The following is a 23811-nucleotide window of genomic DNA, read 5'->3' on the forward strand; positions in this document are numbered from 1 at the left end:
GTTGCGGCTCAGGATGTGCTGCAGTCAGCAGACGACATGAAGACAGAGACACAACCGTCAACATTAATAAAACATCTTTATTAACACACCATGATGATCATGAACACACACACACACTCGTGCAGATTCACACACTCAGGCCCTTCTTCTTCATCAGGGTCTTCTTCTTCAGCTCCGTCAGCCGTTTCTTCTTCTTCTTCTGGGGCCCCGGGGCCTCCGGCCGTGGGGCTTTGGGCTCCGCCGGGGTGTTGAACACGGCCTCCGTCAGGTCAGGCTGCAGCAGCACACACTCCTCCATCCGCTTCTCCATCCGCACCTGCTTCACCATCTGACGCTCCTTCTGCCGCGCGGCTGCAGCCAGTCGGAGCATGCGCCGGTGCTGCACACACGCGCACACACACACACACACACACACACACACACACACACACACACACACACACACACACACACACCAAAACAATATTAACACTCAGATCAATAACAGATCAGTAGCAGACAGTGCTGCGTGCGTGCGTGCGTGCGTGCGTGCGTGTGTGTGTGTGTGTGTGCGCTGCTGACCGCGTTGGGTGACTGGAAGTGTGGGTTCTCGTAGAGCGTGGGTCCGCCGAAGCTGCCCTGGAAGATGCGTATGGGGTTGAGGACGAAGCGCGGGCCGATCTCCACCAGCGAGGCGTCCTCCTCCACGATCTGCAACAGGAGAACAGCGGTCAGTGGAGCGCCGCAGAACCGCAGATCCTCTCAGAACCGCAGAACCTCACCTGATAGTTCCGGAACCAGATCCTGTGGTCTGCAATGCTGAAGCTGATGACATGATCCACGAACGGCTGACTCTTAGGGTGGTGCAGCGGGGTGGAGAAGACCTGCAGGACACGAGCAGTGTTAGTGGACATTGCAGACCAGTACAAACCAGTTTGAACCAGTCTAAACCAGCTATAAACCAGCCTAGACCAACTATAAACCAGTCTAGACCAGCTATAAGCCAGTTTAAACCAGTCTGTGCGCTAGTTTAAGTCCTGAGCATGTACACTGGGGCGAATACACACACACACACACACACACACTGGATTAAAGGCGGCTGTAGCTATGGCGGGGGCTGATCACTGAGGGCTGTTCTCACATGCCGTCTTTTCTACAAGCTAGTTTGCTTTTTCGTGAGCGGCACGATGTGCTCACGCTTTCCAGGCACACCAGGTTAAAAGAACGGTGCGAGCGCACTGTGCATCACGTGACTAGAATGGACCAATCAGCTTCATCCTTCATATGGAACACACACATTACTGCTCATGAGAGAAACACGAGATGAACAGCAAACACACTCCTAATGCAGCCTGCGACTGCACACACTCTCTCTACAGGCCAATACTCACAACCACATCAATAATACAGACAGCTGTTATTGTGCTCACTGACTGACTGATTGATCTGTCGTTTATTTTCAGTGAACACATTATTCCTCATGTTTAAATGCCAGAAACTCTTGTCTTCTGTTGAGTCCACAGGGAAATGCTGCTGGGTCTGCTGTGCATCAGGCAGCGAGCCGCAGTGAAGAGCTCTATACTGTCACCAGCTGATGCAGCACAGCAGCGCCATTACACATGACAGAGTCTTCCTCAGACTACAACCACACATCCAGCATCTGCAACCCTACATGCCAGAGTCAGACGAGGAAGATGAAGATCAGAGGAAGATCAGAGAGGAAGATGAAGATCAGAGAGGAAGATCAGAGAGGAAGATCAGAGAGGAAGATGAAGATCAGAGAGAGATGAAGATCAGAGAGGAAGATCAGAGAGGAAGAGATGAAGAACAGAGGACAAACACTGAAGAGCACCTGAGTGAAGAGCTCCTTCAGCAGTGCGTACTGCGGCTCCGAGTCAAACGCCTGAAACACACACACACACACACACACACACACACACACACACACACACACACACACAATCATCATTATTACACTACATACCATCATCACACACGCTCATCATCATCATCATACACACACACACACAATCATCATTCGTACACTACACACACCATCATCACACACGCACATCATCATCACACACACACACATCATTATTACACTACACACAACATCACACACACACAATCATCATTATTATACTGAACACACAATCATCACACACGCACATCATCATCATCATCATCACACACACGCACGCACGCACACACGCACCGGGTCGAAGGACAGCAGTGGTCTGGAGCCCTTCAGGCAGTTCCCGGTCATCTTCAGCTCCGCCAGAGTGTGAACTGAGAGAGAAATAAAGCTGCTGCTCTTCAAACACTTCAACACTTATGCACACGCAAACACACACACACACACACACACGCAAACACACATGCAAACACACACACGAACGCACCCACACACACACACGCACTGCGGTAATCACTGATTAATTGTGCATAATTATATTCAGCAAACCCCCACACTGATGCACAGTATAGCCCAGACCCTGTGTGTGTGTGTGTGTGTGTGTGTGTGTGTGTGTGTGTGTGTGTGCGCGTGTGTGTGTGTGTGTGTGTGTGTGTGTGTGCGCGTGTGTGTGTGTTTCCATTGGTGGAATTTTAATGGACTTGTACCGTTTTGAACGAGAAACTTCACCGACGGTCCGTGAGGAACATTAGAGATCCTGGAAGAGAAGAGCAGATACTGTGAACATGAACACACACCACACACACACACACACACACACACACACTGCTGTGCTGCTCACCACATGTAAAGGTCCTGCTTTTTCTTGGCCTCAAAGAAGATGCACTTGTTGCAGTTCTTGATTTCACAGACCTGAAACACACACACACACACACACACACACACACACGCACACACACACACGCACACGCACACACGCACACACAGGTGAGAGAGAGCTTTAATTTTATTGTCATTTCAGCTTCTATGGCTGTCATGGCACAATAAAACAGATCAAGGTTTCCAGAGTTTATAAACACACTTCACTATATTTATTAAAGTTCTAATAATTAAAAGTGATTAACAGAAATAAATAATACACAAGGTAAATACATAAATGATGATGATAAGATAAAAATTACAACAGTTTTGATCAAAATTCTGCAGTTTTAGAGATTCACATTCAACACTTTGGCTTAAAGTGTCTGCAGATGCAGACGGTGTGTGAGAACAGCAGAATCTGAGTCTGCTGCACAGGCCAGAGTCAGCCGGGCGCAGCGAGCTGCTGTACCTCGTTCACCACGAAGAGCTTGTCTTTTCTGTCCATCTTTGTGTCTGAAAACAGAACAGAGACTCAGCATCAGCGCGCGCACATGTGTGTGTGTGTGTGTGTGTGTGTGTGTGTGTGAGAGAGAGAGTGTGTATCTGTGTGTTACCGGCTCTGCTGTGTGGCATCAGGGTCTTCAGGTCCTGCATCAGGTGTCTCGTCCTGAAGCTGATCCCTCGAGAGGAAAACACCAGCACTCGCTCCTTATTGGTCCATTTACCCTGAGGGGGCGGAGCAAAGCAGTTCATGCAGAGGCTTAAGGCCAAAGAACAGCATATACACACTAGCAGACACACACACACACACACACACACACGCACACATTCACACACACGCACACACTTAGGCTGCACACTGTTGGCCTGTGTCCACTGACAGGTACAGTACAGCACAGGTCGGTACGGGTCACCTTTATCCGTGATTCTGGCTGGAGGAAAAGTCTAGAGTAAAGCTGTACGGGTCGCACACACATTATATGAGCAGCATGAGTGTGTGTGTGTGTGTGTGTGTACGTGTTTTTGTGACATATCAGGACACAGATCTGTATAATGACACAGGTATTTCAAAAATGAGGCTCCAGCATGGCCCTGCAGTGCTGATGAGGGATCAGTGTCGAGCCGGAGCACAGAGCCGAACACCACACCAGTGGAGACTCTGCAGGACTGACGAGCAGTGGCTGAACTAGGTACTGCACTCCTGCATCAAAACACAGTGCAGACTGCCAGATTGAGGACGGAGCCTAAACGCTGATTTAGCTTGTGTTCCAAATATAAGCAGCGGCACGCTATACAAGGACTATTCACCATAGTAAAGGAGTTATTGTCCTGATCAACAGCTGAAATATATATTAGAGACAGAACACTGACACTGATCAGCTCAGCTCATGTGCTGTATTCAGTGTTTAACACTGATAATGCGAGTCTGACAGGACATTATCAGCACACTACTGACAGCAGCAGCAGAGAGTTCAGCTCAGATCTGCAGAACACAATAAAGAGTCTGAAACTGAACTTCAGACCTGCAGACCAACACATATCAGTAGCCGCGTTTCCACTATCGCGCCTAAAGCGAGCGAGCCAGGGCGAGCCAAGGCCAGTGGGGTTTCCACTGTCACTTCCGGGGCCTAATCGGGCCAAAGCGGGGCTTTCTTGGGGCCAGCGGCCGGCCTTTTTCGGCCCGCCGAATACCTTGGGCCAAGGAGGGCCAGCTGGGGCTTCGGGGCGGAGTGAAAGAAGAGGCGGGCAGTTTTCTGATCGCACATGAGTACATGCGCCAAATAAATAAAGAAATAAGGGAAAGAAAACATCTAGCCTTATAGTCTGGGGTCTTTTTGCGTATGATCACCCTTATGTTTCCCTTTTAAATGTAAGGCTGCTGCATAAAATAATAAAGTAGTTTTAATTTATAGTGACGTTCTTTGCTGCGTCCTCCTTTATGTTTAAATAACGCATAATAATCTTTACACCATATTAAAAAAAACATCTGACAGTAAAGGTTTTCGAGAGTTTTTGTCAAGTTTAAAATGTTTGTTTGTGCACGTTTAGATGCCTGTATGTGTGTGTGAGACAGGGAAAAAGCGCTCCTTCACAGCTCTGTTATGCCGCGAGCGGCTTTTTTCTTTATTTATTTTGGAGATAATACACATATAAATACAACAGAAAGACATAAACTTAACAAAATACGTGCCCACTTTCGTAGACTTTAAACAAAATATTGTCATATCTTGATAAAATAGCCTAAGGTATATTGAAATATAATTTAAAGAATTACAAATATCGGATATATATAAAATCACATTAAATAAATTAACCAATATAAAATAAACAAAAGCTAACTATAACAATGTAGGTAGCCTATATACAATACATAAATCAAACCGTTTTAAAGCCACATATAGCCTAACTTTCATTTTGCAAAGACCTGTCTGAAAAAAAAAGATTTTTGATATTTTTTAAAAACAATAAACACCGGAGAAGGTTTGAAATATTTATATAAAGTAAATATTTATATAAGTAAATATTTATAAAGTATTTGGATACGATGATATTAATCAAATCGCGCAAACAGAGCATTATTTGGGTGAGTGAAAGCAGAATCTCCTATACCTTTTTTTCTGTCACTCAGTCCTGCGCAGCGCTCGCTGCTTTAAACACATATGGGGGAAAGTCCAAACACAAAATGTGTTCTATATCCTCAAACAACTGTTTATGTTTTTATTTGACGTGGTTAAATTTATAAATGAAACTTTAAATGAGGAGTTTTAGTGAATAGCTGCCGAGCGCAACAAATATGGCTATATTTTATTAGGCTACTCGCTCTTGTGCTGAAACACTTAACACGACTTCTATCAACACGAGGATGTTAAAAAATACATGCCATATCGAGTTATAAAGGAGAATTTCTGTGGCTTTATATTATGGATGTGTGCGCTCTCTGTGTTGGGTCCCTGCGTTAGTGGCGAGAGCACTCCATGCACAATGCAGTCGGTCGGCGAGTAAACAAATGTAATGAATGGAAATACACAGGTCTGTGCATATAGACATGTCATGTACTGCTGTACAGTAACGTGTCGTTTGTTTGTTTCGGTTGTCTTCATTTTAATGGTTTCGTTTCGTGATGATTCTATGGTGTGATTTATCTGCCTCATTCCCGCTGAAGTGGGCGGGTTGTGTGACGTTTGATTCGGGGACGTTCTGTGGGCGGTGTTTGCGTGACGCGCTGTGAGCTTTAGCCCGACAGTGGAAACGCGACATGATTTCAGCCTCATTTCTCAACCTCCCGGGCTATTGGCCCGCCCCGGCCCGATTAAAGCCCTGGCTCGCACTGGCCCGATAGTGGAAATGCGGCTAGTGATCCAGCATCTACATTAATCCTGTGATGTGTGTTCATTAGAGTATAGAGCTCAGCGTTGTGCTGGAGTGCAGTGAGTGCTCTATTCTGTGCTGTGTTTACATCTCTGTCCTCTTTCATCTGCTGCAAACAGCCAAACTGCTCATCACTGCACATCTCGTCAAGTTAGGACACGAGTTACAGTGTGACCCGCTCACCTAATGTTTACACTCCTAATGTTGATATTATTCGCTCATTAATCCCCTCATGTGGAACTCTGAATCTGCATCTCACTTCAGAGTCTGCTGCTGTCCACCGCTCGAGGCTCAGATCAACACAACCCAAAACACACACACAGGTGAGTGGACTTCACAAACCACCTGTACAAACACTGTACACCTCTCTCTAAAACTCAAGCACTCCAAACACACACACACACACACAAACAAACACACAAACAAACAAACAAACAAACAAACACACACACACACACACACACACACACACACACACACACACTAAAGGGCTGCAGACGCTCACTCGTGTTGTCATTACTAACTCTATATTCAGAGTATGTGTGTGTGTGTGTGTGTGTGTGTGTGTGTGTGTTCCTCACAGCGCTGACGGGCGGCGGGACGCTGATGATGTTCCTCTTCTCCTCCTCCGCGCTCCTCTTCTCCTCCTCCTCATGGTTATCGCTGTTATTATTGTCGTTCTCGGCTCTTAGTCTTTGTTTCCTGTTTAATTTGGCGCGCTTTGCTTTGGTCTGCGTCTGTCTCTCCGCTGCACGTTTCACTCCGCGCGCCGCCATCTTGCTCAAACACGTCACCGGAAGCGGAAACCAAGCCGAGCTCGTCACACCGGCGTGAGGCACACAGATCATAATAATGAGCTCAGAGTTTGATGAGGAGACGGCGGTGATCAGCGGACAGGAGGAGGAGAGCAGAGGAGAGGAGGAGGAGGAGGAAGAGGAGAAAAAAGAGGAGGAGGAGGAGGATGATGAAGGGTTTTCTGTGCTGTCAGAGCTGCCGGTGGAGAAGAGCGAGAGACGACCGACCTGCCGGAGATGCTGGTACACACACACACACACACACACACACACACACACACACACTCTCGCTCGCGGGGCAGTGGGGCGCAGGATGTGTCTGGCGCGGCGGGGTGTGTTGCTGTTTTCAGAGCAGCGCTGCTGTGATGTTCCAGTGCTGTGTTCAGTATCTGCATCTGCAGCGCTCTGCAGACTCACGGCTGGGCGGGGTCTGCTCTTCACATGTGGATTACTCCATTATCTGGATGTGGTTAGTGAAGATTTGATAGATCCAGGATCATTTCGTTGTCATAGCAACAGTTCTGGAGCTCCAACCTGCCCCGAGCAGCAGCTTTTTTTTTTTTTTTTTTTTTGAATACAAGAATAATAACATCACTGCATTGAAGAAAAAATACAATAACAAAAAATAAGAAAGACAGAGAGAGAAAAAAATACACAGCCTCAAACATTAATAAAAAAGATTGTCATAAGCTTTAAGAAACTTATTATTCTTCTTATTATTAATAAGCTTAAGAGATTCAATATTATACGAAATTTCAACAAGGAAAGTATTAAAAACAGGTATTGTTTTTAGAAACTTATTTTTGTGTATAAAAAATTTACAGTGTGCCCCGAGCAGCAGCTCATCTCTATCCGCTTGGGTCCAAGCGCTCTATTCAACTGAATGGGGAGACTCATGAAATGGTAATAATAAACGTTTACAAAGCGATTTAATACTTTCACGATGTATCACGATGGCAGTATATATGTCCATGCCTAATATCCGATGCCCAGAAAGTGATACATTTTTTTATAAATTGCTAATTTTTTGGTATTTGTTATGCAGCAAGCCCAGAGATTGTTGTGTACACTATGACTTTATATAAAATGAACTTTAATGTATGATAGGAATAAAACGTGATCATAAACGAACGATTTCTCCACTCGAATGAATGGCGGCTCGGACCCGGAAACAGTATTACATACGTCACAAACACGTCACCACTTAACAAGTGGATATAAACAGGGTTAGATCAGCTCAGTACTGGGAAACACTCATTCACACACACTCATACACTGCGGCCAATGTAGTTGATCAGTTCCCCTATAGCGCATGTGTTTGGACTGTGGGGGAAACTGGAGCACCCGGAGGAAACCCACACCAACACGGGGAGAACATGCAAACTCCACACAGAAACACCAACTGACCCAGCCGAGACTCAGGGCCTACTCACACTATGCCATCTGTACCGTGCCCAGGCCCGTTTCCCGGATCGTTTGAGAAGTGTGAGTGCGCTGAATCGCGCTCAAGCACGGTTCACTTGGCCGGCCCTGGCCCGGTTGGAAGAGGTGTGCCTGAGCGCGGTTCACTTGGGCTTTGGCGCGGTACGCTTGTGTGTGAGTGCAAAACGCGCCAAAGCCCGAAACCGAAAGCGAGACGTGACTTTTAAGGGACTGTTTGATATGGATTTATTAATCATTCTTACTGTTCAGTGAACGCAAACTGCCGTAGTTTATTACAGACGCAAACTCCTCACTGCACGCCAGCTGCACCTTCAGCAGACCTCCTCATTCCTGCAGCACGAGGGCTTTATGATTGTTTATGAGCGCCAAAAGTGGCGGATCTGTTCGGCGAAATATCTGACTGCGTGTCACCGCATCCCTAAGGACTGTTTGGCGAAATATTTGACTGCATGTCACTGCATATCAAACCACTGACACGATATAACTAGAGAAATGTCCACTGTGCTGCTGAGTGAGAGCGTATGGCAAGCCGTTTTAGCATTTAAACCTTGTTCAGACTATCCATAAATATATTTAGAGATATCTCTAATTATATTTTGACTAGTCATAATTATAATTCGACTAGTCAGATTGGAGATATCTGCAAATATATTATGACTGACTAGTCATGTTCCTACATTGACTTCCATTGAAAAATATTTGCAGGTATCTCTAAATGAGTTTTGACTCTTCAAAAATCCAATTCAAGATATCTACAACTGTAATTCGACTATTAGTTGATTAATTAGAGATCTTTAAATATATTTGTAAATATCTCTAAATATGATGAATTAAAGACATCTCCAAATGTATTATGACGAGTCAAAACTCATTTAGAGATATCTGCAAATATTTTTCAATGGAAGTCAATGTAGGAATATGACTAGTCATAATATATTTGCAGATATCTCCAATCTGATTTCGTACTAGTACAATTGTAATTGCAGATATGTCTAATTGTCATTCTGAGTAGTGGAATTATAATTATGACTAGTCAAAATATAATAAGAGATATCTCTAAATATATTTATGGAGTCAGAACAAAGATTTAAATGCTAAAAAGGTTTGCCATAGAGAGCGCTTCTGAACAGCGCAGCAGCGATGACGTAAGCGTGCCGAGGCCCGATATGGTGTGAGCGCGGGCCGTCGGGGGAGACGGGAGGGGGGACAAGCGTGCTTTGGCCCGGTTCGAGGCAACTGTACCTAGTGTGAGTACGGCCTCAAACCAGAGACCTGAGTGTTGTGAGGTGAGAGTGCTGCCCACTGTGCCACCGTGACGCCATTGGAAAAATCAGCCTATATATGCTTTTTCTATCGCAAACAGCCGGTTGTTAGAGAGGATCAGTCAGTGTTTTTGTTTTGTAATCTAAATTAGGGATTTAAGTGAGTGTTTCTAGGAGGATTCATTTAATTCTCTTGATTTGGTTTATTTGTCTAGATTTGTTCACACAAATCAGGATTTTAAAATGCAATATTTAATGTGTCAGACACAAAATACACACGTACAGTATCATCTTTAAATTAAATAATACTTTAATATTAGTCTGTCTGGTAACAGTTATTCGGTTAACCAGCGGAGGTTATTGGTTTTAACAAAGGAGATTAAACATGTGGGCTGATGGATGTGTTCAGTGCAGTGAGTTTCCACCGATTCCTCACTCCACCAAAGTAAAGGAGTAAAGTAAAGGAGTAAAGTAAAGGAGTAAAGTAAAGAGTAAAGTAAAGGAGTAAAGTACAGAGGCTGAATGGAGGAGGCTGGTTCTTTATCCTCGTGCTGCAGATGCTCTGTTTAACTGCGTTCTTGCTAGTAAAGTGTTCAGTTCAGTTTTTACTCTTACAGACTCGCCATGTCAATAGTAAATGCACCCTGGAGCGACAAAACTGACTCTTAAAGGGAATGAGAGACGAGATTGATTTAATGCAGGTTCTGCTCAAAACACAACCAGAACTACGGCCAGACAGGATCTGCGACTGGTTTTGTTGTCTCTCAGAGGAGATGAGGAGTGTTTAGCTGTGCGGGGACTGACAGTGAGTCTGCGGTGTGTGTGTGTGTGTGTGTGTGAAAGAGAAGAGCTGTCCACCGCTGAGGATCAGGGAACTTCTGGAAACTGAATTACAGCCTCTGCGGCGGCGCTCACACCCTGACCCGACACAGCTGGAGGTGTAGACTGACCACAGGACACTCTGACGGCTTCATTAACCTGTGTGTGTGTGTGTGTGTGTGTGTGTGTGTGTGTGTGTGTGTGTGTGTGTGCGCACGCTCTGTCCACCAGTCGTCCACTGAAGGTGTGCCTGTGTCCGTTTCTCCCTTCGCGTCCCCTTGACGTCTCCACATGTCTCTACATCGTCCAGCACCCTGCTGAGGTCAGTGTGTGTGTATAGTGTGTTTCAGTGTGTATAGTGTGTTTCAGTGTGTATAGTGTGTTTCAGTGTGTATAGTGTGTGTGTGTCTGACTGCTGTGTTCCTGCAGGAGAGTCGGGTCCTCCGTACGGTTCCTCTGCTGGCCGCGTGTCTGCCGGTAGCCAAGTGTCGAGTGCTGGTGGGACGCCGGTTCTCTGAGGACAGGTGATGCTGCAGCAGGAGCACACACACACTATACACGCGCACACACAACACACACACACACACACTATACACGCGCACACACAACACACACACACACACACACACACTATACACGCGCACACACAATATACACACACACTATACACGCGCACACACAACACACACACACTATACACACAACACACACACGCACACACAACACACACACACACACACACACACACACTATACACGCGCACACACAACCAACACGCACACACACACTATACACGCGCACACACAACACACACACACACACACTATACACGCGCACACACAATATACACACACACTATACACACACACTATACAGGCGCACACACAACACACACACACACACACACACACACACACACACACACTATACACGCGCACACACAATATACACACACACTATACACACGCACACACAACACACACACGCACACAACACACACACACACACACTATACACACGCACACACAATACACACACACATAATATACACGCGCACACACAATATACACACACACTATACACACACACTATACAGGCGCACACACAACACACACACACACACACACACACACACACACACACACTATACACGCGCACACACAATATACACACACACTATACACACGCACACACAACACACACACGCACACAACACACACACACACACACTATACACACGCACACACAATACACACACACACACTATACACACGCACACACAATACACACACACATAATATACACGCGCACACACAATATACACACACAAACACACACACACTATACACATGCACACACAATACACACACACACACACACACTCAAACACCTTATATTGACACACACACACACAAACCCACTTACATACACTATACACAGTCACACACACATACACACACGCACACACAACACACACACGCACACACAACACACACACACTATACACACGCACAGACAAAACACACACACACACACTATACACACGCACACACAATACACACACACACACTATACACACAATACACACACACACACACTATACACACGCACACACAATACACACACACACACTATACACACAATACACACACACACACACACTATACACACGCACACACAATACACACACACACATAATATACACGCGCACACACAATATACACACACAAACACACACACACTATACACATGCACACACAATACACACACACTCAAACACCTTATACTGACACACACACACACACAAACCCACTTACATACACTATACACACTCACACACACATACACACACACACACACACACACACACACACACGCAAACACATGTTACATAAACACACACTCTCACTCTCACAGTCAAACACACGTTACATACACACTCTCACACTCACTCACACACTGTCTGTGTGCAGATACCCGGAGCTGGCGGCGGTGTGTAGAGACTCACACACTCTGGTTCTGTATCCTGGAGCAGACGCACACAACCTGGAGGAGCTGCAGCCACACACAGGCGACACACACACAAACACACACACACTCATCCTGATCGATGGCACCTGGAGCCAGGCCCGGGACATGTTCCTGAAGAACACACTGCTGCAGCTGCCCCGACAGGTACACACACACACACACACACACACACACACACACACACACACACTGCTGCAGCTGCCCCGACAGGTACACACACACACACACACACACACACACACTGCTGCAGCTGCCCCGACAGGTACACACACACACACACACACACACACACACTGCTGCAGCTGCCCCGACAGGTACACACACACACACACACACACACACACACACACACACTGCTGCAGCTGCCCCGACAGGTACACACACACACACTGCTGCAGCTGCCCCGACAGGTACACACACACACACACACACACTGCTGCAGCTGCCCCGACAGGTACACACACACACACACACACTGCTGCAGCTGCCCCGACAGGTACACACACACACACACACACACAAACACACACACACACACACTGCTGCAGCTGCCCCGACAGGTACACACATATACACACACACACACACACACACACACACTGTTAAGGCTGATTCATACTTCATAGCCCTACGCTGTGGCTGTCGGCGTCGCTGACGTGCACCTCTCAAAAAATGTAACTACACGTCGCAACAACGAGGCGTAGCGCAAGCTCTGTGATTGGTCGGCTTGGTATCGCTGACGAGTCTGGGCGGGACCGAGAGCCGGGTGAATGGTGCGAGCCCGATGGAGCGATTGTTTACAAGTGTGGAGTCCCGTGAAGGAGCTCCGGATGGAGAGTTTTGTTCTGTGTTTCCCTCATGGTTACAGTTGCTGCACGTCCGCCGGTTCCTGCCTCAAAATGAGCGAGTTTGAGCCACTTGTACATCCAGGAAGTGTTCAGGAAAAGCAAAACAGCAGAGAAGAAACTCGACACAGAGGAACATTTACACCTCACTGCCCACTAGTGCTTCAGAAGTGTTAATGCAGACCAACAGAGACAGCAGCAGCAGTATAAGCACAGCTACACGCGTTACATGCGCCGTGGGTCACGCCGCTCACTTGCTGCAGAAGTATAAACCAGGCTTTATCCAGCACATGGTTTTTTTTACACAGCGGATGCCCTTCCAGCTGCAACCCATATCTGGGAAACACCCATACACACTCATTCACACTCATACACTATGGCCAGTGTAGTTGATCAGTTCCCCTATAGCGCATGTGTTTGGACTGTGGGGGAAACCGGAGCACCCGGAGGAAACCCACACCAACACGGGGAGAACATGCAAACTCCACACAGAAACACCAACTGACCCAGCAACCTTCATGCACTACCCAGCACTACCTACTGAGTCACCTGTGTGTGTGTGTTGATGTTAAAGCTGTGTTTATGTGGCAGGTCCAGCTCTGCAGCGCCCCCTCCAGTCAGTACGTGATCCGCACGCAGCCCAACAACATGTGTGTGTCCACGCTGGAGTGTGCGGCGGTGGCGCTGTCTGTGCTGGAGAATGACCACAACATTCAGGAGGTCTGCACACTCACAAACACACACACACACACACACAAACACAGAAACAGACACACACAAACGCAGACACACAAACACAGACACACACACTCTCTCAATTCAATTCAACAGTTGCTTTATTGATATGACATGACAAATGTATTGCCAAAGCATTTATGGAGCTAATATATAATAATAATGATGATATTAATATTTGATAATAAATAAAACACATTAATATATCACATTACTCTATTCATCATGTTTATAGTGGCTTGAGAAAATCATAACTCTTCATCAGACTCTCATACAGACTTAAGATTTGGCTCATTTAACTCAGACTACCAATCTGCCAATCACTGATCACCTTACATCTTACTAGCCACACCCTAGCAACTGTCCCATAGACATACATTATAAAAAACTGCCATTGACTTTACATTGGACATGCTAACAACATACCAACTCATGCTAACAATATGCTAATCATATTAGCAAACATGATAATTCATACCAAATTCATGCTAACGGCATGCTAGTTGATACTAGAAACATGCTAGTGACATGCTAATTCATGCTAAAACAATCCTAACAACATGATAATTTATGCTAGAAACATGGTAATTTATGTTAGCAACTGCCTAGCAACCAATCAGAACACTTTTAGCAACTGCCTAGCAATGCCTTAGCAACCACTCAGAACACCATAGCAACTGCCTAGCAACACCTTATCAATCACTCAGAAGATCCTAGCAACACTCTAGCACAGGGGTTTTCAAACTTTTTCAGCTGAGGGCCCCTTTGTGTAGGGCGAATTCTTTTGGGGACCCCCAAAAATAAAAATGACCCCTAAAAAAAAAAACTCAAATTAACAACTGTACTTAAAAACAATGTTTAATTGTATTTTTCAATATATTTATATTATTATATATTATTCAATAAATGTTCATTATCTGGATTAGTTTTTGTAAGATGTTAGTTGAGTTGACGGTTTCAGTGCTTCAATCTATTGATCAAATCTTGATGCGCAGTGTTCATTGTGGTCTGCTCTCACTGCATTCCATCAAGACATATTTTGTGTTGGAGTCGTCACGTTTACACAGTTTATTATGCCATTTTTATGCTTTTTTCTGCCTATGCACAGCTACACTCTTCTGTATTTACCCTTACAGCTGAGAGTCTAAATATATCCAAAGTTTTAAAGAGTTTTGTCATTCATCAGCTGTTAACAGTTAACTCTACTGTTGTAACCAGCAATACTACAATAGAGGCTGTAGTGGTTCAGTGTGTTTTGTTTATTTTTATTCTTTTTTTTGTGCACATCATAGTTTACTCAGGTCCACAATCCTGACTTACACTGATAAAAAATCATTTCCTACATGCAATCTAGAATTGGGTATTCAAGTTCAAACAGCCACAAGTTTTACTTTGCATAATTTTAGAAGCTTTGCTGACTTTAACATGTTCATACCAGTGTGTTCTATTAATAATAATACAGAACACTGCACCCAGCTGATCGGTTACTTAGCAACGCAAGCCATATACAGGGAAGTGCTTTCAGCCTCCGATAATGTTCTTATTGATCATGTATTTTAACTGAAATATTGTCAGCAAATAGACCTGAGCATTCATTTAGTTGTTTAGCGTAAAAGAGGTAAGCGTAAGTGAAAGATAAACAGCATCAGGTGCAGCAGACAAGCGCCAAAAATCACAGGAAGAGGCCGGCCAGAAGCGCTTATTCAATAAAAGTCCCCGTGCACAGAGGCGAGCCGCTGCGCTTCTTTCCCTGTGTCAACTGCATTTAAATGACATAAGAATAAGGCTAATTTTTGCAGTACTTTTGAGCTCAAATTATAATAAAAATATATTAACCTTCAGAATGATGCGGGACACAAAATTCATCCATGTGGGCCCATTGATTACCCCTCATCTAAAATTTCTTTGCGACCCCCCCTAGCGCCATCTGGCGGCCCCCAGTTTGAAAACACCTGGTCTAGCAAACACTCAAAACCCCCTAGCAACCACCTAGCAACACCTCAGTAATTACCTAGAACATCTAAGCAAACACCTTAGCAACAACCTAGCAGCCAATCAGACCATCTTGGCAACTGCCTAGCAACATCTAAGCAACTAATCAGAACACCCTAGCAACTGCCTAGCAACACCTTAACCACCTAACACACTCTAGCAACACCTTATCAACCACTCAAAACACCCTAGCAACCACCTAGCAATGCCTTAGCAACCGCCTAGCAACCACTTGGAATACCATAGCAACCGCCTAGCAACCACTCAGAATAACATGGCAACTGCCTAGTAACACCTTATCAACCACTCTGAAGACCCTAGCCACGGCCGAGCAAACTTTTCAAAACACCCTAGCAACCACCTAACAACATTGGTAATGACCTAGAACATCTTAGCAACCACCTAGCAGCCAATCAGAACTTCTAGGCAACTGCCTAGCAACACCTTAGCAACCACTCAGAACACCCTAGCAGCCTAGCAACACCTTAACCACCTAACAAACCCTAACATTACCTTAGCAAGCAACCACTAAAAACACCCTAGCAATGCTCTAGCAGCCACTTAGAACACCATAGCAACTGCCTAGCAACCACTCAGAACACCCTATAAACAGCCTAGTAACGTCTTAGCAACCACCTAGCAATGCCTTAGCAACCACTCAGAACATCCTAGCAACCGCCTAGCAACACTCTCTCTCTCATAATAACATACACACTAACAGGGGTCACCAAACCTGTTCCTGGAGGGCCGGTGTCCTGCAGCTCCAACCCTAATCAAACACACCTGAACAGCTGATCAAGCTCTTACTAGGCGTACCTGAAACACCCAGGCAGGAGTGCTGAGGCAAGATGGAGCTGAACCCTGCAGGACACCGGCCCTCCAGGACCGAGATTGGTGACCCCTGACCTAACAGATGAGTTTGTGGAACTGAGCTGTATGTGTGTGCGTGTGTGTGCGTGTGTGTAGGTGCTGCTGCGGCCCCTGCGCGCGCTCTGTTCGTTCCAGCTCCAGCACGGAGCGCAGGTCCACCACAGTAAAGAGCAGCTGATCAGGAGCGGAGAGTACAAGAAGAGCCTGCCCAGAAACAAGCGCAAGATACGCCGCATGCAGAAGCTCATCAGCAACCACACCATCTGACACACACACACACACACACACACACACACACACACACACCATCATCATCATCATCATCAGCAACCACACCATCTGACACACACACACACACACACACACCATCATCATCAGCAACCACACCATCTGACACACACACACACATACACACACACACACACACACACACACCATCATCATTATCATCATCAGCAACCACACCATCTGACACACACACACACACACACACCATCATCATCATCAGCAACCACACCATCTGACACACACACACACACACACCATCATCATCATCAGCAACCACACCATCTGACACACACACACACACACACACACTATCATCATCAGCAGCAACCACACCATCTGACACTCACACACACACACACACACACACACCATCATCATTATCATCATCAGCAACCACACCATCTGACACACACACACACACACACACCATCATCATCATCAGCAACCACACCATCTGACACACACACACACACACACCATCATCATCATCAGCAACCACACCATCTGACACACACACACACACACACCATCATCATCAGCAACCACACCATCTGACACACACACACACACACACACACACACACCATCATCATTATCATCATCAGCAACCACACCATCTGACACACACACACACACACACACACACCATCATCATCAGCAACCACACCATCTGACACACACACACACACACACACACACACACACACACACATCATCATCATTATCATCAGCAACCACACCATCTGACACACACACACACACACACACCATCATCATCATCATCAGCAGCAACCACACCATCTGACACACACACACACACACCATCATCATCAGCAACCACACCATCTGACACAAACACACACACACACCATCATCATCATCAGCAACCACACCATCTGAGACACACACACACAATCATCATCAGCAGCAACCACACCATCTGACACACACCTCCTCCTCCTCCTCGTCGGTGCTGGAGCTCAGGATAATCTTCATGGTTTTACTGGTGTTTGTTTGTAGCAATAAAGCAGTTCTTGGTTAAAGTTTGTGTTTGTGTGTGTGTGCGTGCGTGTGTGCGTGTGTGCGCGCACGGTCATAAACTACATCTGACCTGTTTCTGAACTACATCTCACCGAAGAACATACGAGACTCAAACAGCCAATGGGATCGCGAGTCTCAGCTCCTCCCGCGGCTTTTAGACCAATCACATACGGGCAAATACATGTAAGGCGGCACCGGCGCTTCCGATTGGCTGTTGAGCGTGTTGACGTCGCGCTGAAATGAGGAATGAACAGTGAAGTGACGGCGCTCCTCATCAGCGCGGATCTCCTCCATAAGGTACAGAAGCTCAGCTCACTCACTCACATTCACTCACTCACATTCTCCTCATATCAGGATATTCAGTTAGGCTGACGCTGATCATTGCACTTCCTGTGTGTGTGTGTTCAGAGATGTGTGTAGTGCTGAAGTCCTCTGTGTTCGTCTGAGATCATCATGTTCATGTCCTCTGTAGTGTAGTTATACCCGCAGCGCAGGTGAGTGTGTGTGCTGTCAGCCCGGATTGACTGGAACATGAGGTCATGACAGTGTGAATAAACAGCAGCATTAGTGTGGGCAGTGTGGAGAGAGTGTAGTGTGCTGTGTGTGTTTGAGCAAACTCCAGTCCAGCGCAGCATTATAGCGGACCGGTCAGGTCATGAGCGCAGCAGCATACAGTGAGCTGATCAGCGGCAGGAAACACTGCACATGTCAGAGGAACACTGCTGTGTGCGGGTGCTGTCCGTCACTGTATCAGTAAAGCCCATCATTGTGTTCAGTATTGACCCTGCGTATGGGCTGATTTCTGACCCAGGCACCATCCAACAGCAGAAACTAAACCCTAATCTAACTCGACCCAACATTAGACAACACTGTCCTGTCTGCTTTCATGTGTTACCAAGGCTGAACACATTCAGGGCACAGCGCTTGTGCTTCAGCTATAAACCACTATTACACCACAGAAACTACTGACACACACACACACACACACACACAGAGAGAGAGTAATAATCTGCTGCTGTATGAGTTATGAGCGCTGTCCTGCTAAACACTCTTCACACGTGTGCCGGTGATCTATCATGAACACAGCCTTTACTGTAGTGAGCGTCGAGTGTTGTCCACTGAGTGAACACTGCTCAGACTTTACTGTAGTGGAGTTACAGGACAACAGCAGTGTTAATAACGAGTGTTGCTGTGTTTATTACGGTGTTATTACACACTGTTGTTGTGTTACTGCGCTCTGTACACTGCTATTAAAGAGTTGTTGTTATTGTGTTCATTATTGTCAGATGGCAGGCTCCTCCGGCATGAGTCCACAGGCGCTGAAGGACACGCTGATCTCCTACCACCAGCTAGAGGATGCGGACTGGAGACTCTCGAAGAGATCGGTCAGTGGGGTTAGCCAGGGTTAGCAGGAGTCAGTGGCGTTAGCGGGAGTTAGTGGCTGCCAGTGGGGTCAGTAGGTGCTAGTGGGGTTAGCTGAGGTCATTGGGGTAGGGGGGTCAGTGGGGTTACTGGGGGTTAGTGGGTACTAGTGGGGTCAGTGGTGTTAGCGGGGGTCAGTAGGTACTAGTGGTGTCAGTGGTGTTAGCGGGGGTCAGTGGGGTTACTGGGGGTCAGTGGGTACTAGTGGGGTCAGTGGTGTTAGCGGGGGTCAGTAGGTACTAGTGGTGTCAGTGGTGTTAGCGGGGGTCAGTGGGGTTACTGGGGGTCAGTGGGTAGTAGTGGGGTTAGCGGGGGTCAGTGGGGTTACTGAGGATCAGTGGGTACTAGTGGGGGCAGTGGGTGTCAGTGGGGCTAGCAGGGGTCAGTAGGAGTCAGTGGGGTCAGCGAGGGTTAGAATAGGTCAATAGGATCAGTGGGGGTCTCTATGGTCAGCAGAGGTCAGTGGGGTCAACAGGAATTAGTGGGGGTCAGTGGTGGTCAATGGGGTCAGTAGGGGTTAGTGGGGGTAACTGATGACAGCAGGGTCAGCAGGCTGATTAGTGTCTGCTCGTGTCTAAAACTCTGACTATGTCCGGTCTGTGTGCTGCAGAAGGACGTGTCGGTGTGGCAGAGAGCCTCACAGGAGTTCAGCGGCAGTCTGTGAGTGTGCGCCGGCTCTTGGTGCCCTGTGCCCGGGGCCACTCTCTGACCTCTGGTTTGCGGGGCCCTATGCTGCTCTCTGACCTACAGCTCTCGGTGCCTTGTGCCCAGCACCCCTCTCTGACCTCTGGCTTGTGGTGCCTTGTGCCCAGGGCCGTTTTCTGAGCTCTGTGACCTCCGGCTCACTGTGCCCTGTGCCTGGGCCACTCTCTGACCTCCAGGTTCTGTGTGCAGGTATAAAGCTCAGGGCAGGGTGCGTGGAGACCCGCAGCAGATCGTGGACTTCCTCCGACCGGGAGCCCGTCGGCTAGACTGGGACAGCATGATGACCTCCATGGAGATCCTGGAGACCCCGGAGCAGGTCAGAGTGTGTTAAAGTACAGCCGGCCATAACAGCAGATCCCAGAGCAGCAGTGATGAAGACACGAGACAAACACAACACACATCCCAGAAACACAACACACACAACTCAACACACACAACTCAACACACACAACACACACAACACAACACACACACACAACACACACAACAGAACACAACACACACAACTTAACACACACAACACAACACACACAACACAACACACACAACTCAACACACACACACAACACAACACACAACTCAACACACACAACACAACACACACAATAGAACACAACAGACACAACTCAACAGAACACAACACACTCGACACACACAACACAACTTAACACACACAACAGAACACAACACACTCAACTCAACACACACCCACACAACAGAACACAACACACTTGACACACACAACTCAACACACACACTTACAACAGAACAGAACACACTCAACACACACAACACAACTTAACACACCCAATAGAACACAACAGACACAACACACACAACACAACACACAACTCAACACACACAACACAACACACACAACTCAACAGAACAGAACACACTCGACACACTGCTGCAGGTGTCTGTCAGACTGGTTCCTCTCGCGACTCGGTCAGGACACTCTGGGTCAGGATGGTGTTGAGCTGAGCTGAGCTGCTGTGTGTGTGTGTGTGTGTGTGTGTGTGTGTGTGTGCCGCTTCAGTAATGTGTCTTCAGTAACTGTGTGAGCTGTACAGTGTGTGCGCACAGCTCAGCTCAGCAGACTCAACTCCTCTACAGAGATCAGCAGCGGAGGCTCCACCTCTTCCTGTTCTGGTGATTTCATTTCCTGTCTGCTGTGCCTCATTCACTGAGTGTGAGGAACACTGAGATTGAAGGAACTGAGAGTGTGTGTGTGTGTGTGTGTCAGGGCTGCTGTGTTGTGAAATACACCACCTCAGGGCAGCTGTGGAACATCATTTCTCCTCGTGAGTTTGTGGATTTCTCCTACACCAGCGAGTGCGAGCGCGGCCTGCTGTCCTGCGGTCAGTTCTGTCAGTGTGTGTGTGTGTGTGTGTGTGTGTGTGTGTGTGTGTGTGTGTGTGCTGTAACCTGTGTTCTGCTGTTCTGCAGGTGTGAGTGTGGACCGTGAGCAGCACAGTTCAGGGTGTGTGCGTGGCTTTAATCATGCGTGTGGGTGGTTCTGTGTTCCCACTGATGATCCGTCCCTCAGTCTGCTGACCGGGTACATCCAGACGGATCTGCGTGGTCACCTGCCCCGCGCCGCCGTGGACACGGCCATGGCCAGCGGACTCATCACCTTCTTCAGTGACCTGCAGCGCGCTCTGGACGCTTAACTACACACACACACACACGCACACACACACACACACACACACACACACACACACACCACTGTGATTTAAACACTCACTCATTCTCCTTCACCTTAGTTCCTTTATTTATCAGGGGTCACCACAGCAGAATGAACCACCAACTTATCCAGCACTTGTTTTACACAGTGGATGCCCTTCCAGTCGCAACCCAGTACTGGGAAACACCCATACACACTCATACACTACGGCCAGTTAAGTCGATCAGTTCCCCTGATGTGCGCATGTGTTTGGACTGGGGCGGGTGGGCTGGATGCTGGTGTGTGTGTGTGTGTGTCAGATGTTCTGTGCTGTCGGAGCGGTGTGACAGCAGATCTGCTCAGCTTCATGAGCTGGACTCCTCTGTGCGCCGGCAGGGCTCTGTTCAGCGTCTCGGCTCTGTGTGTGCGTCTGCAGCTCTGCTCTGCTGCTGGGGTGTGAGCTGAACAGGTGTAACTGAATGAAGCGGGTTTGCTCCTTGTTTAAGAATGTTAATGTGAATAAAGCATGTGCTGGGATTGTCCATCCTCCTGCCTGAGTGTCTTCATGACGAGCAGAAACACAGAGGAAGCTCCAGACGAGGACACTGATGTGGAAACTGCCGGCGGACACAGAGGTCATGTGATCATTAGAGAGAGAGAGAGAGGCTGTGCTCTACACATCTGCAGATCAGCACTGAACACTCAGCAGCAGCTCTCCGCATCGCCTCTGCGTCAGGGCAGACTCCAGCTGCTCTCAGTGTTTCCTACGTTTGAGATTTCCCTCATATTATCCAATCACAACGATCCAGCAGTGGGAGACATGCTCACTCACACAGACTGTACATCTGCACTCACTCTCCTTCAGCGGGTCCGCTATTCAGTTCAGTTGCTCTGTAATTGTACAGCGCTTTAACAATGTAGAGTCGAAGCAGCTTCACACAGAAGACTATAGTGAAGGAACACAGAGCAGATCAGTGTTCAGAGCTTCAGTTCAGTGTGCTTTAATAATCACTACTGAGAGTCCAGACACTGAAGAGCAAATCCACCTTTATTAATCAGGGGTCGCCACAGTGGAATGAACCGCCAACTTATCCAGTGTATGTTTTACACAGCGGATGCCCTTCCAGCTGCAACCCTAATTCCCCTAACCTGCCTAGTTCCCCTAATTACCCTAGTGAAGCCTTTACATGTCACTGTAAGCTGTATAGAAGTGTCTTGAAGAATATCTAGTCTAATATTATTTACTGTCATCATGATGAAGAGGAAATAAATCAGTTATTAGAGATGAGTTATGAACACAGTTATGATCAGAGATGTGCTGGAGAAATCTGCTCTCTGCAATACAGAAAACAACCAGGGGGTGGGGGAGAATGATTCTGGCCTCAGCTGTATGTGTGTATATATAGATAAACCTGTTTTAGCATCTTCATACTGGAACAGTCTTCAGTGTCCTACAGTGCTGCAGATCTCCTGTAATCAGTGCTGAATGCTGTTGAGCAGGTCTGCTTATCCTCTCATGTGTTTGTACTGAAACTCAACCAAGACTGCCTCATTGTAGAAGATAAACTGTTGTATGGAGGCTGTGTTCTGTTTGATCTGTACTGTAAATCTTTAGTTGTTCCTGCATTGATTGAACAGTTGATCTCGCCGTGTGGTCGCTCACCTCTCTGAGCTCCGGTTTGTCCGCTAGACGGCTCCGTTTTCAGCTCCGCCCCCTCCCGCGCTCGGTTAATCTCGGTGATCATCGGCAGCAGTCGTGGTTGATGTC

At 47.1% G+C, this 23811-nt stretch overlaps 3 protein-coding genes across 6 annotated transcripts; 2 read left to right on the forward strand and 1 right to left on the reverse strand.

Moving 5' to 3' along the window:
* Positions 1-59: 59 nt before the first annotated feature.
* On the reverse strand, positions 60-6991 carry bxdc2 (brix domain containing 2). Its single transcript, NM_001172556.1, is given in 10 exon segments — positions 60-379; positions 562-690; positions 762-863; positions 1832-1882; positions 2198-2271; positions 2605-2654; positions 2739-2809; positions 3228-3271; positions 3373-3484; positions 6709-6991. Coding segments are annotated over 10 exon segments (1152 nt in total). The 5' UTR covers positions 6976-6991; the 3' UTR covers positions 60-127.
* On the forward strand, positions 6938-18249 carry dtwd2 (DTW domain containing 2). The gene is made up of 6 exons (XM_021468936.3): positions 6938-7164; positions 10677-10767; positions 10875-10969; positions 12419-12620; positions 13913-14041; positions 17015-18249. The coding sequence occupies exons 1-6, from the start codon at positions 6980-6982 to the stop codon at positions 17183-17185; spliced, it is 873 nt and encodes a 290-aa protein (XP_021324611.1). The 5' UTR covers positions 6938-6979; the 3' UTR covers positions 17186-18249.
* Positions 18250-18499: 250 nt separating this feature from the next.
* On the forward strand, positions 18500-22595 carry stard4 (StAR related lipid transfer domain containing 4). Of its 4 annotated transcripts, XM_021468820.3 has the most exons (7): positions 18500-18544; positions 18656-18741; positions 19534-19632; positions 20280-20329; positions 20564-20690; positions 21621-21735; positions 21824-22585. In XM_021468820.3, exons 3-7 carry the CDS (start codon positions 19534-19536, stop codon positions 22045-22047), a joined length of 615 nt encoding a protein of 204 aa, XP_021324495.1. In that variant the 5' UTR covers positions 18500-18544; positions 18656-18741; the 3' UTR covers positions 22048-22585. The 4 variants fall into 4 exon arrangements, with proteins under 4 accessions (XP_021324495.1, XP_073790632.1, XP_017208265.1 ...); XM_073934531.1 differs by lacking the exon at positions 20280-20329; NM_001017679.1 differs by lacking the exon at positions 18656-18741 and having other exon boundaries at positions 18524-18544; positions 21824-22595.
* Positions 22596-23811: the final 1216 nt, after the last annotated feature.

Source organism: Danio rerio, chromosome 21 (genome assembly GCF_049306965.1).
Source record: "Danio rerio strain Tuebingen ecotype United States chromosome 21, GRCz12tu, whole genome shotgun sequence".
NCBI classification, from domain to species: Eukaryota; Metazoa; Chordata; class Actinopteri; order Cypriniformes; family Danionidae; genus Danio; species Danio rerio.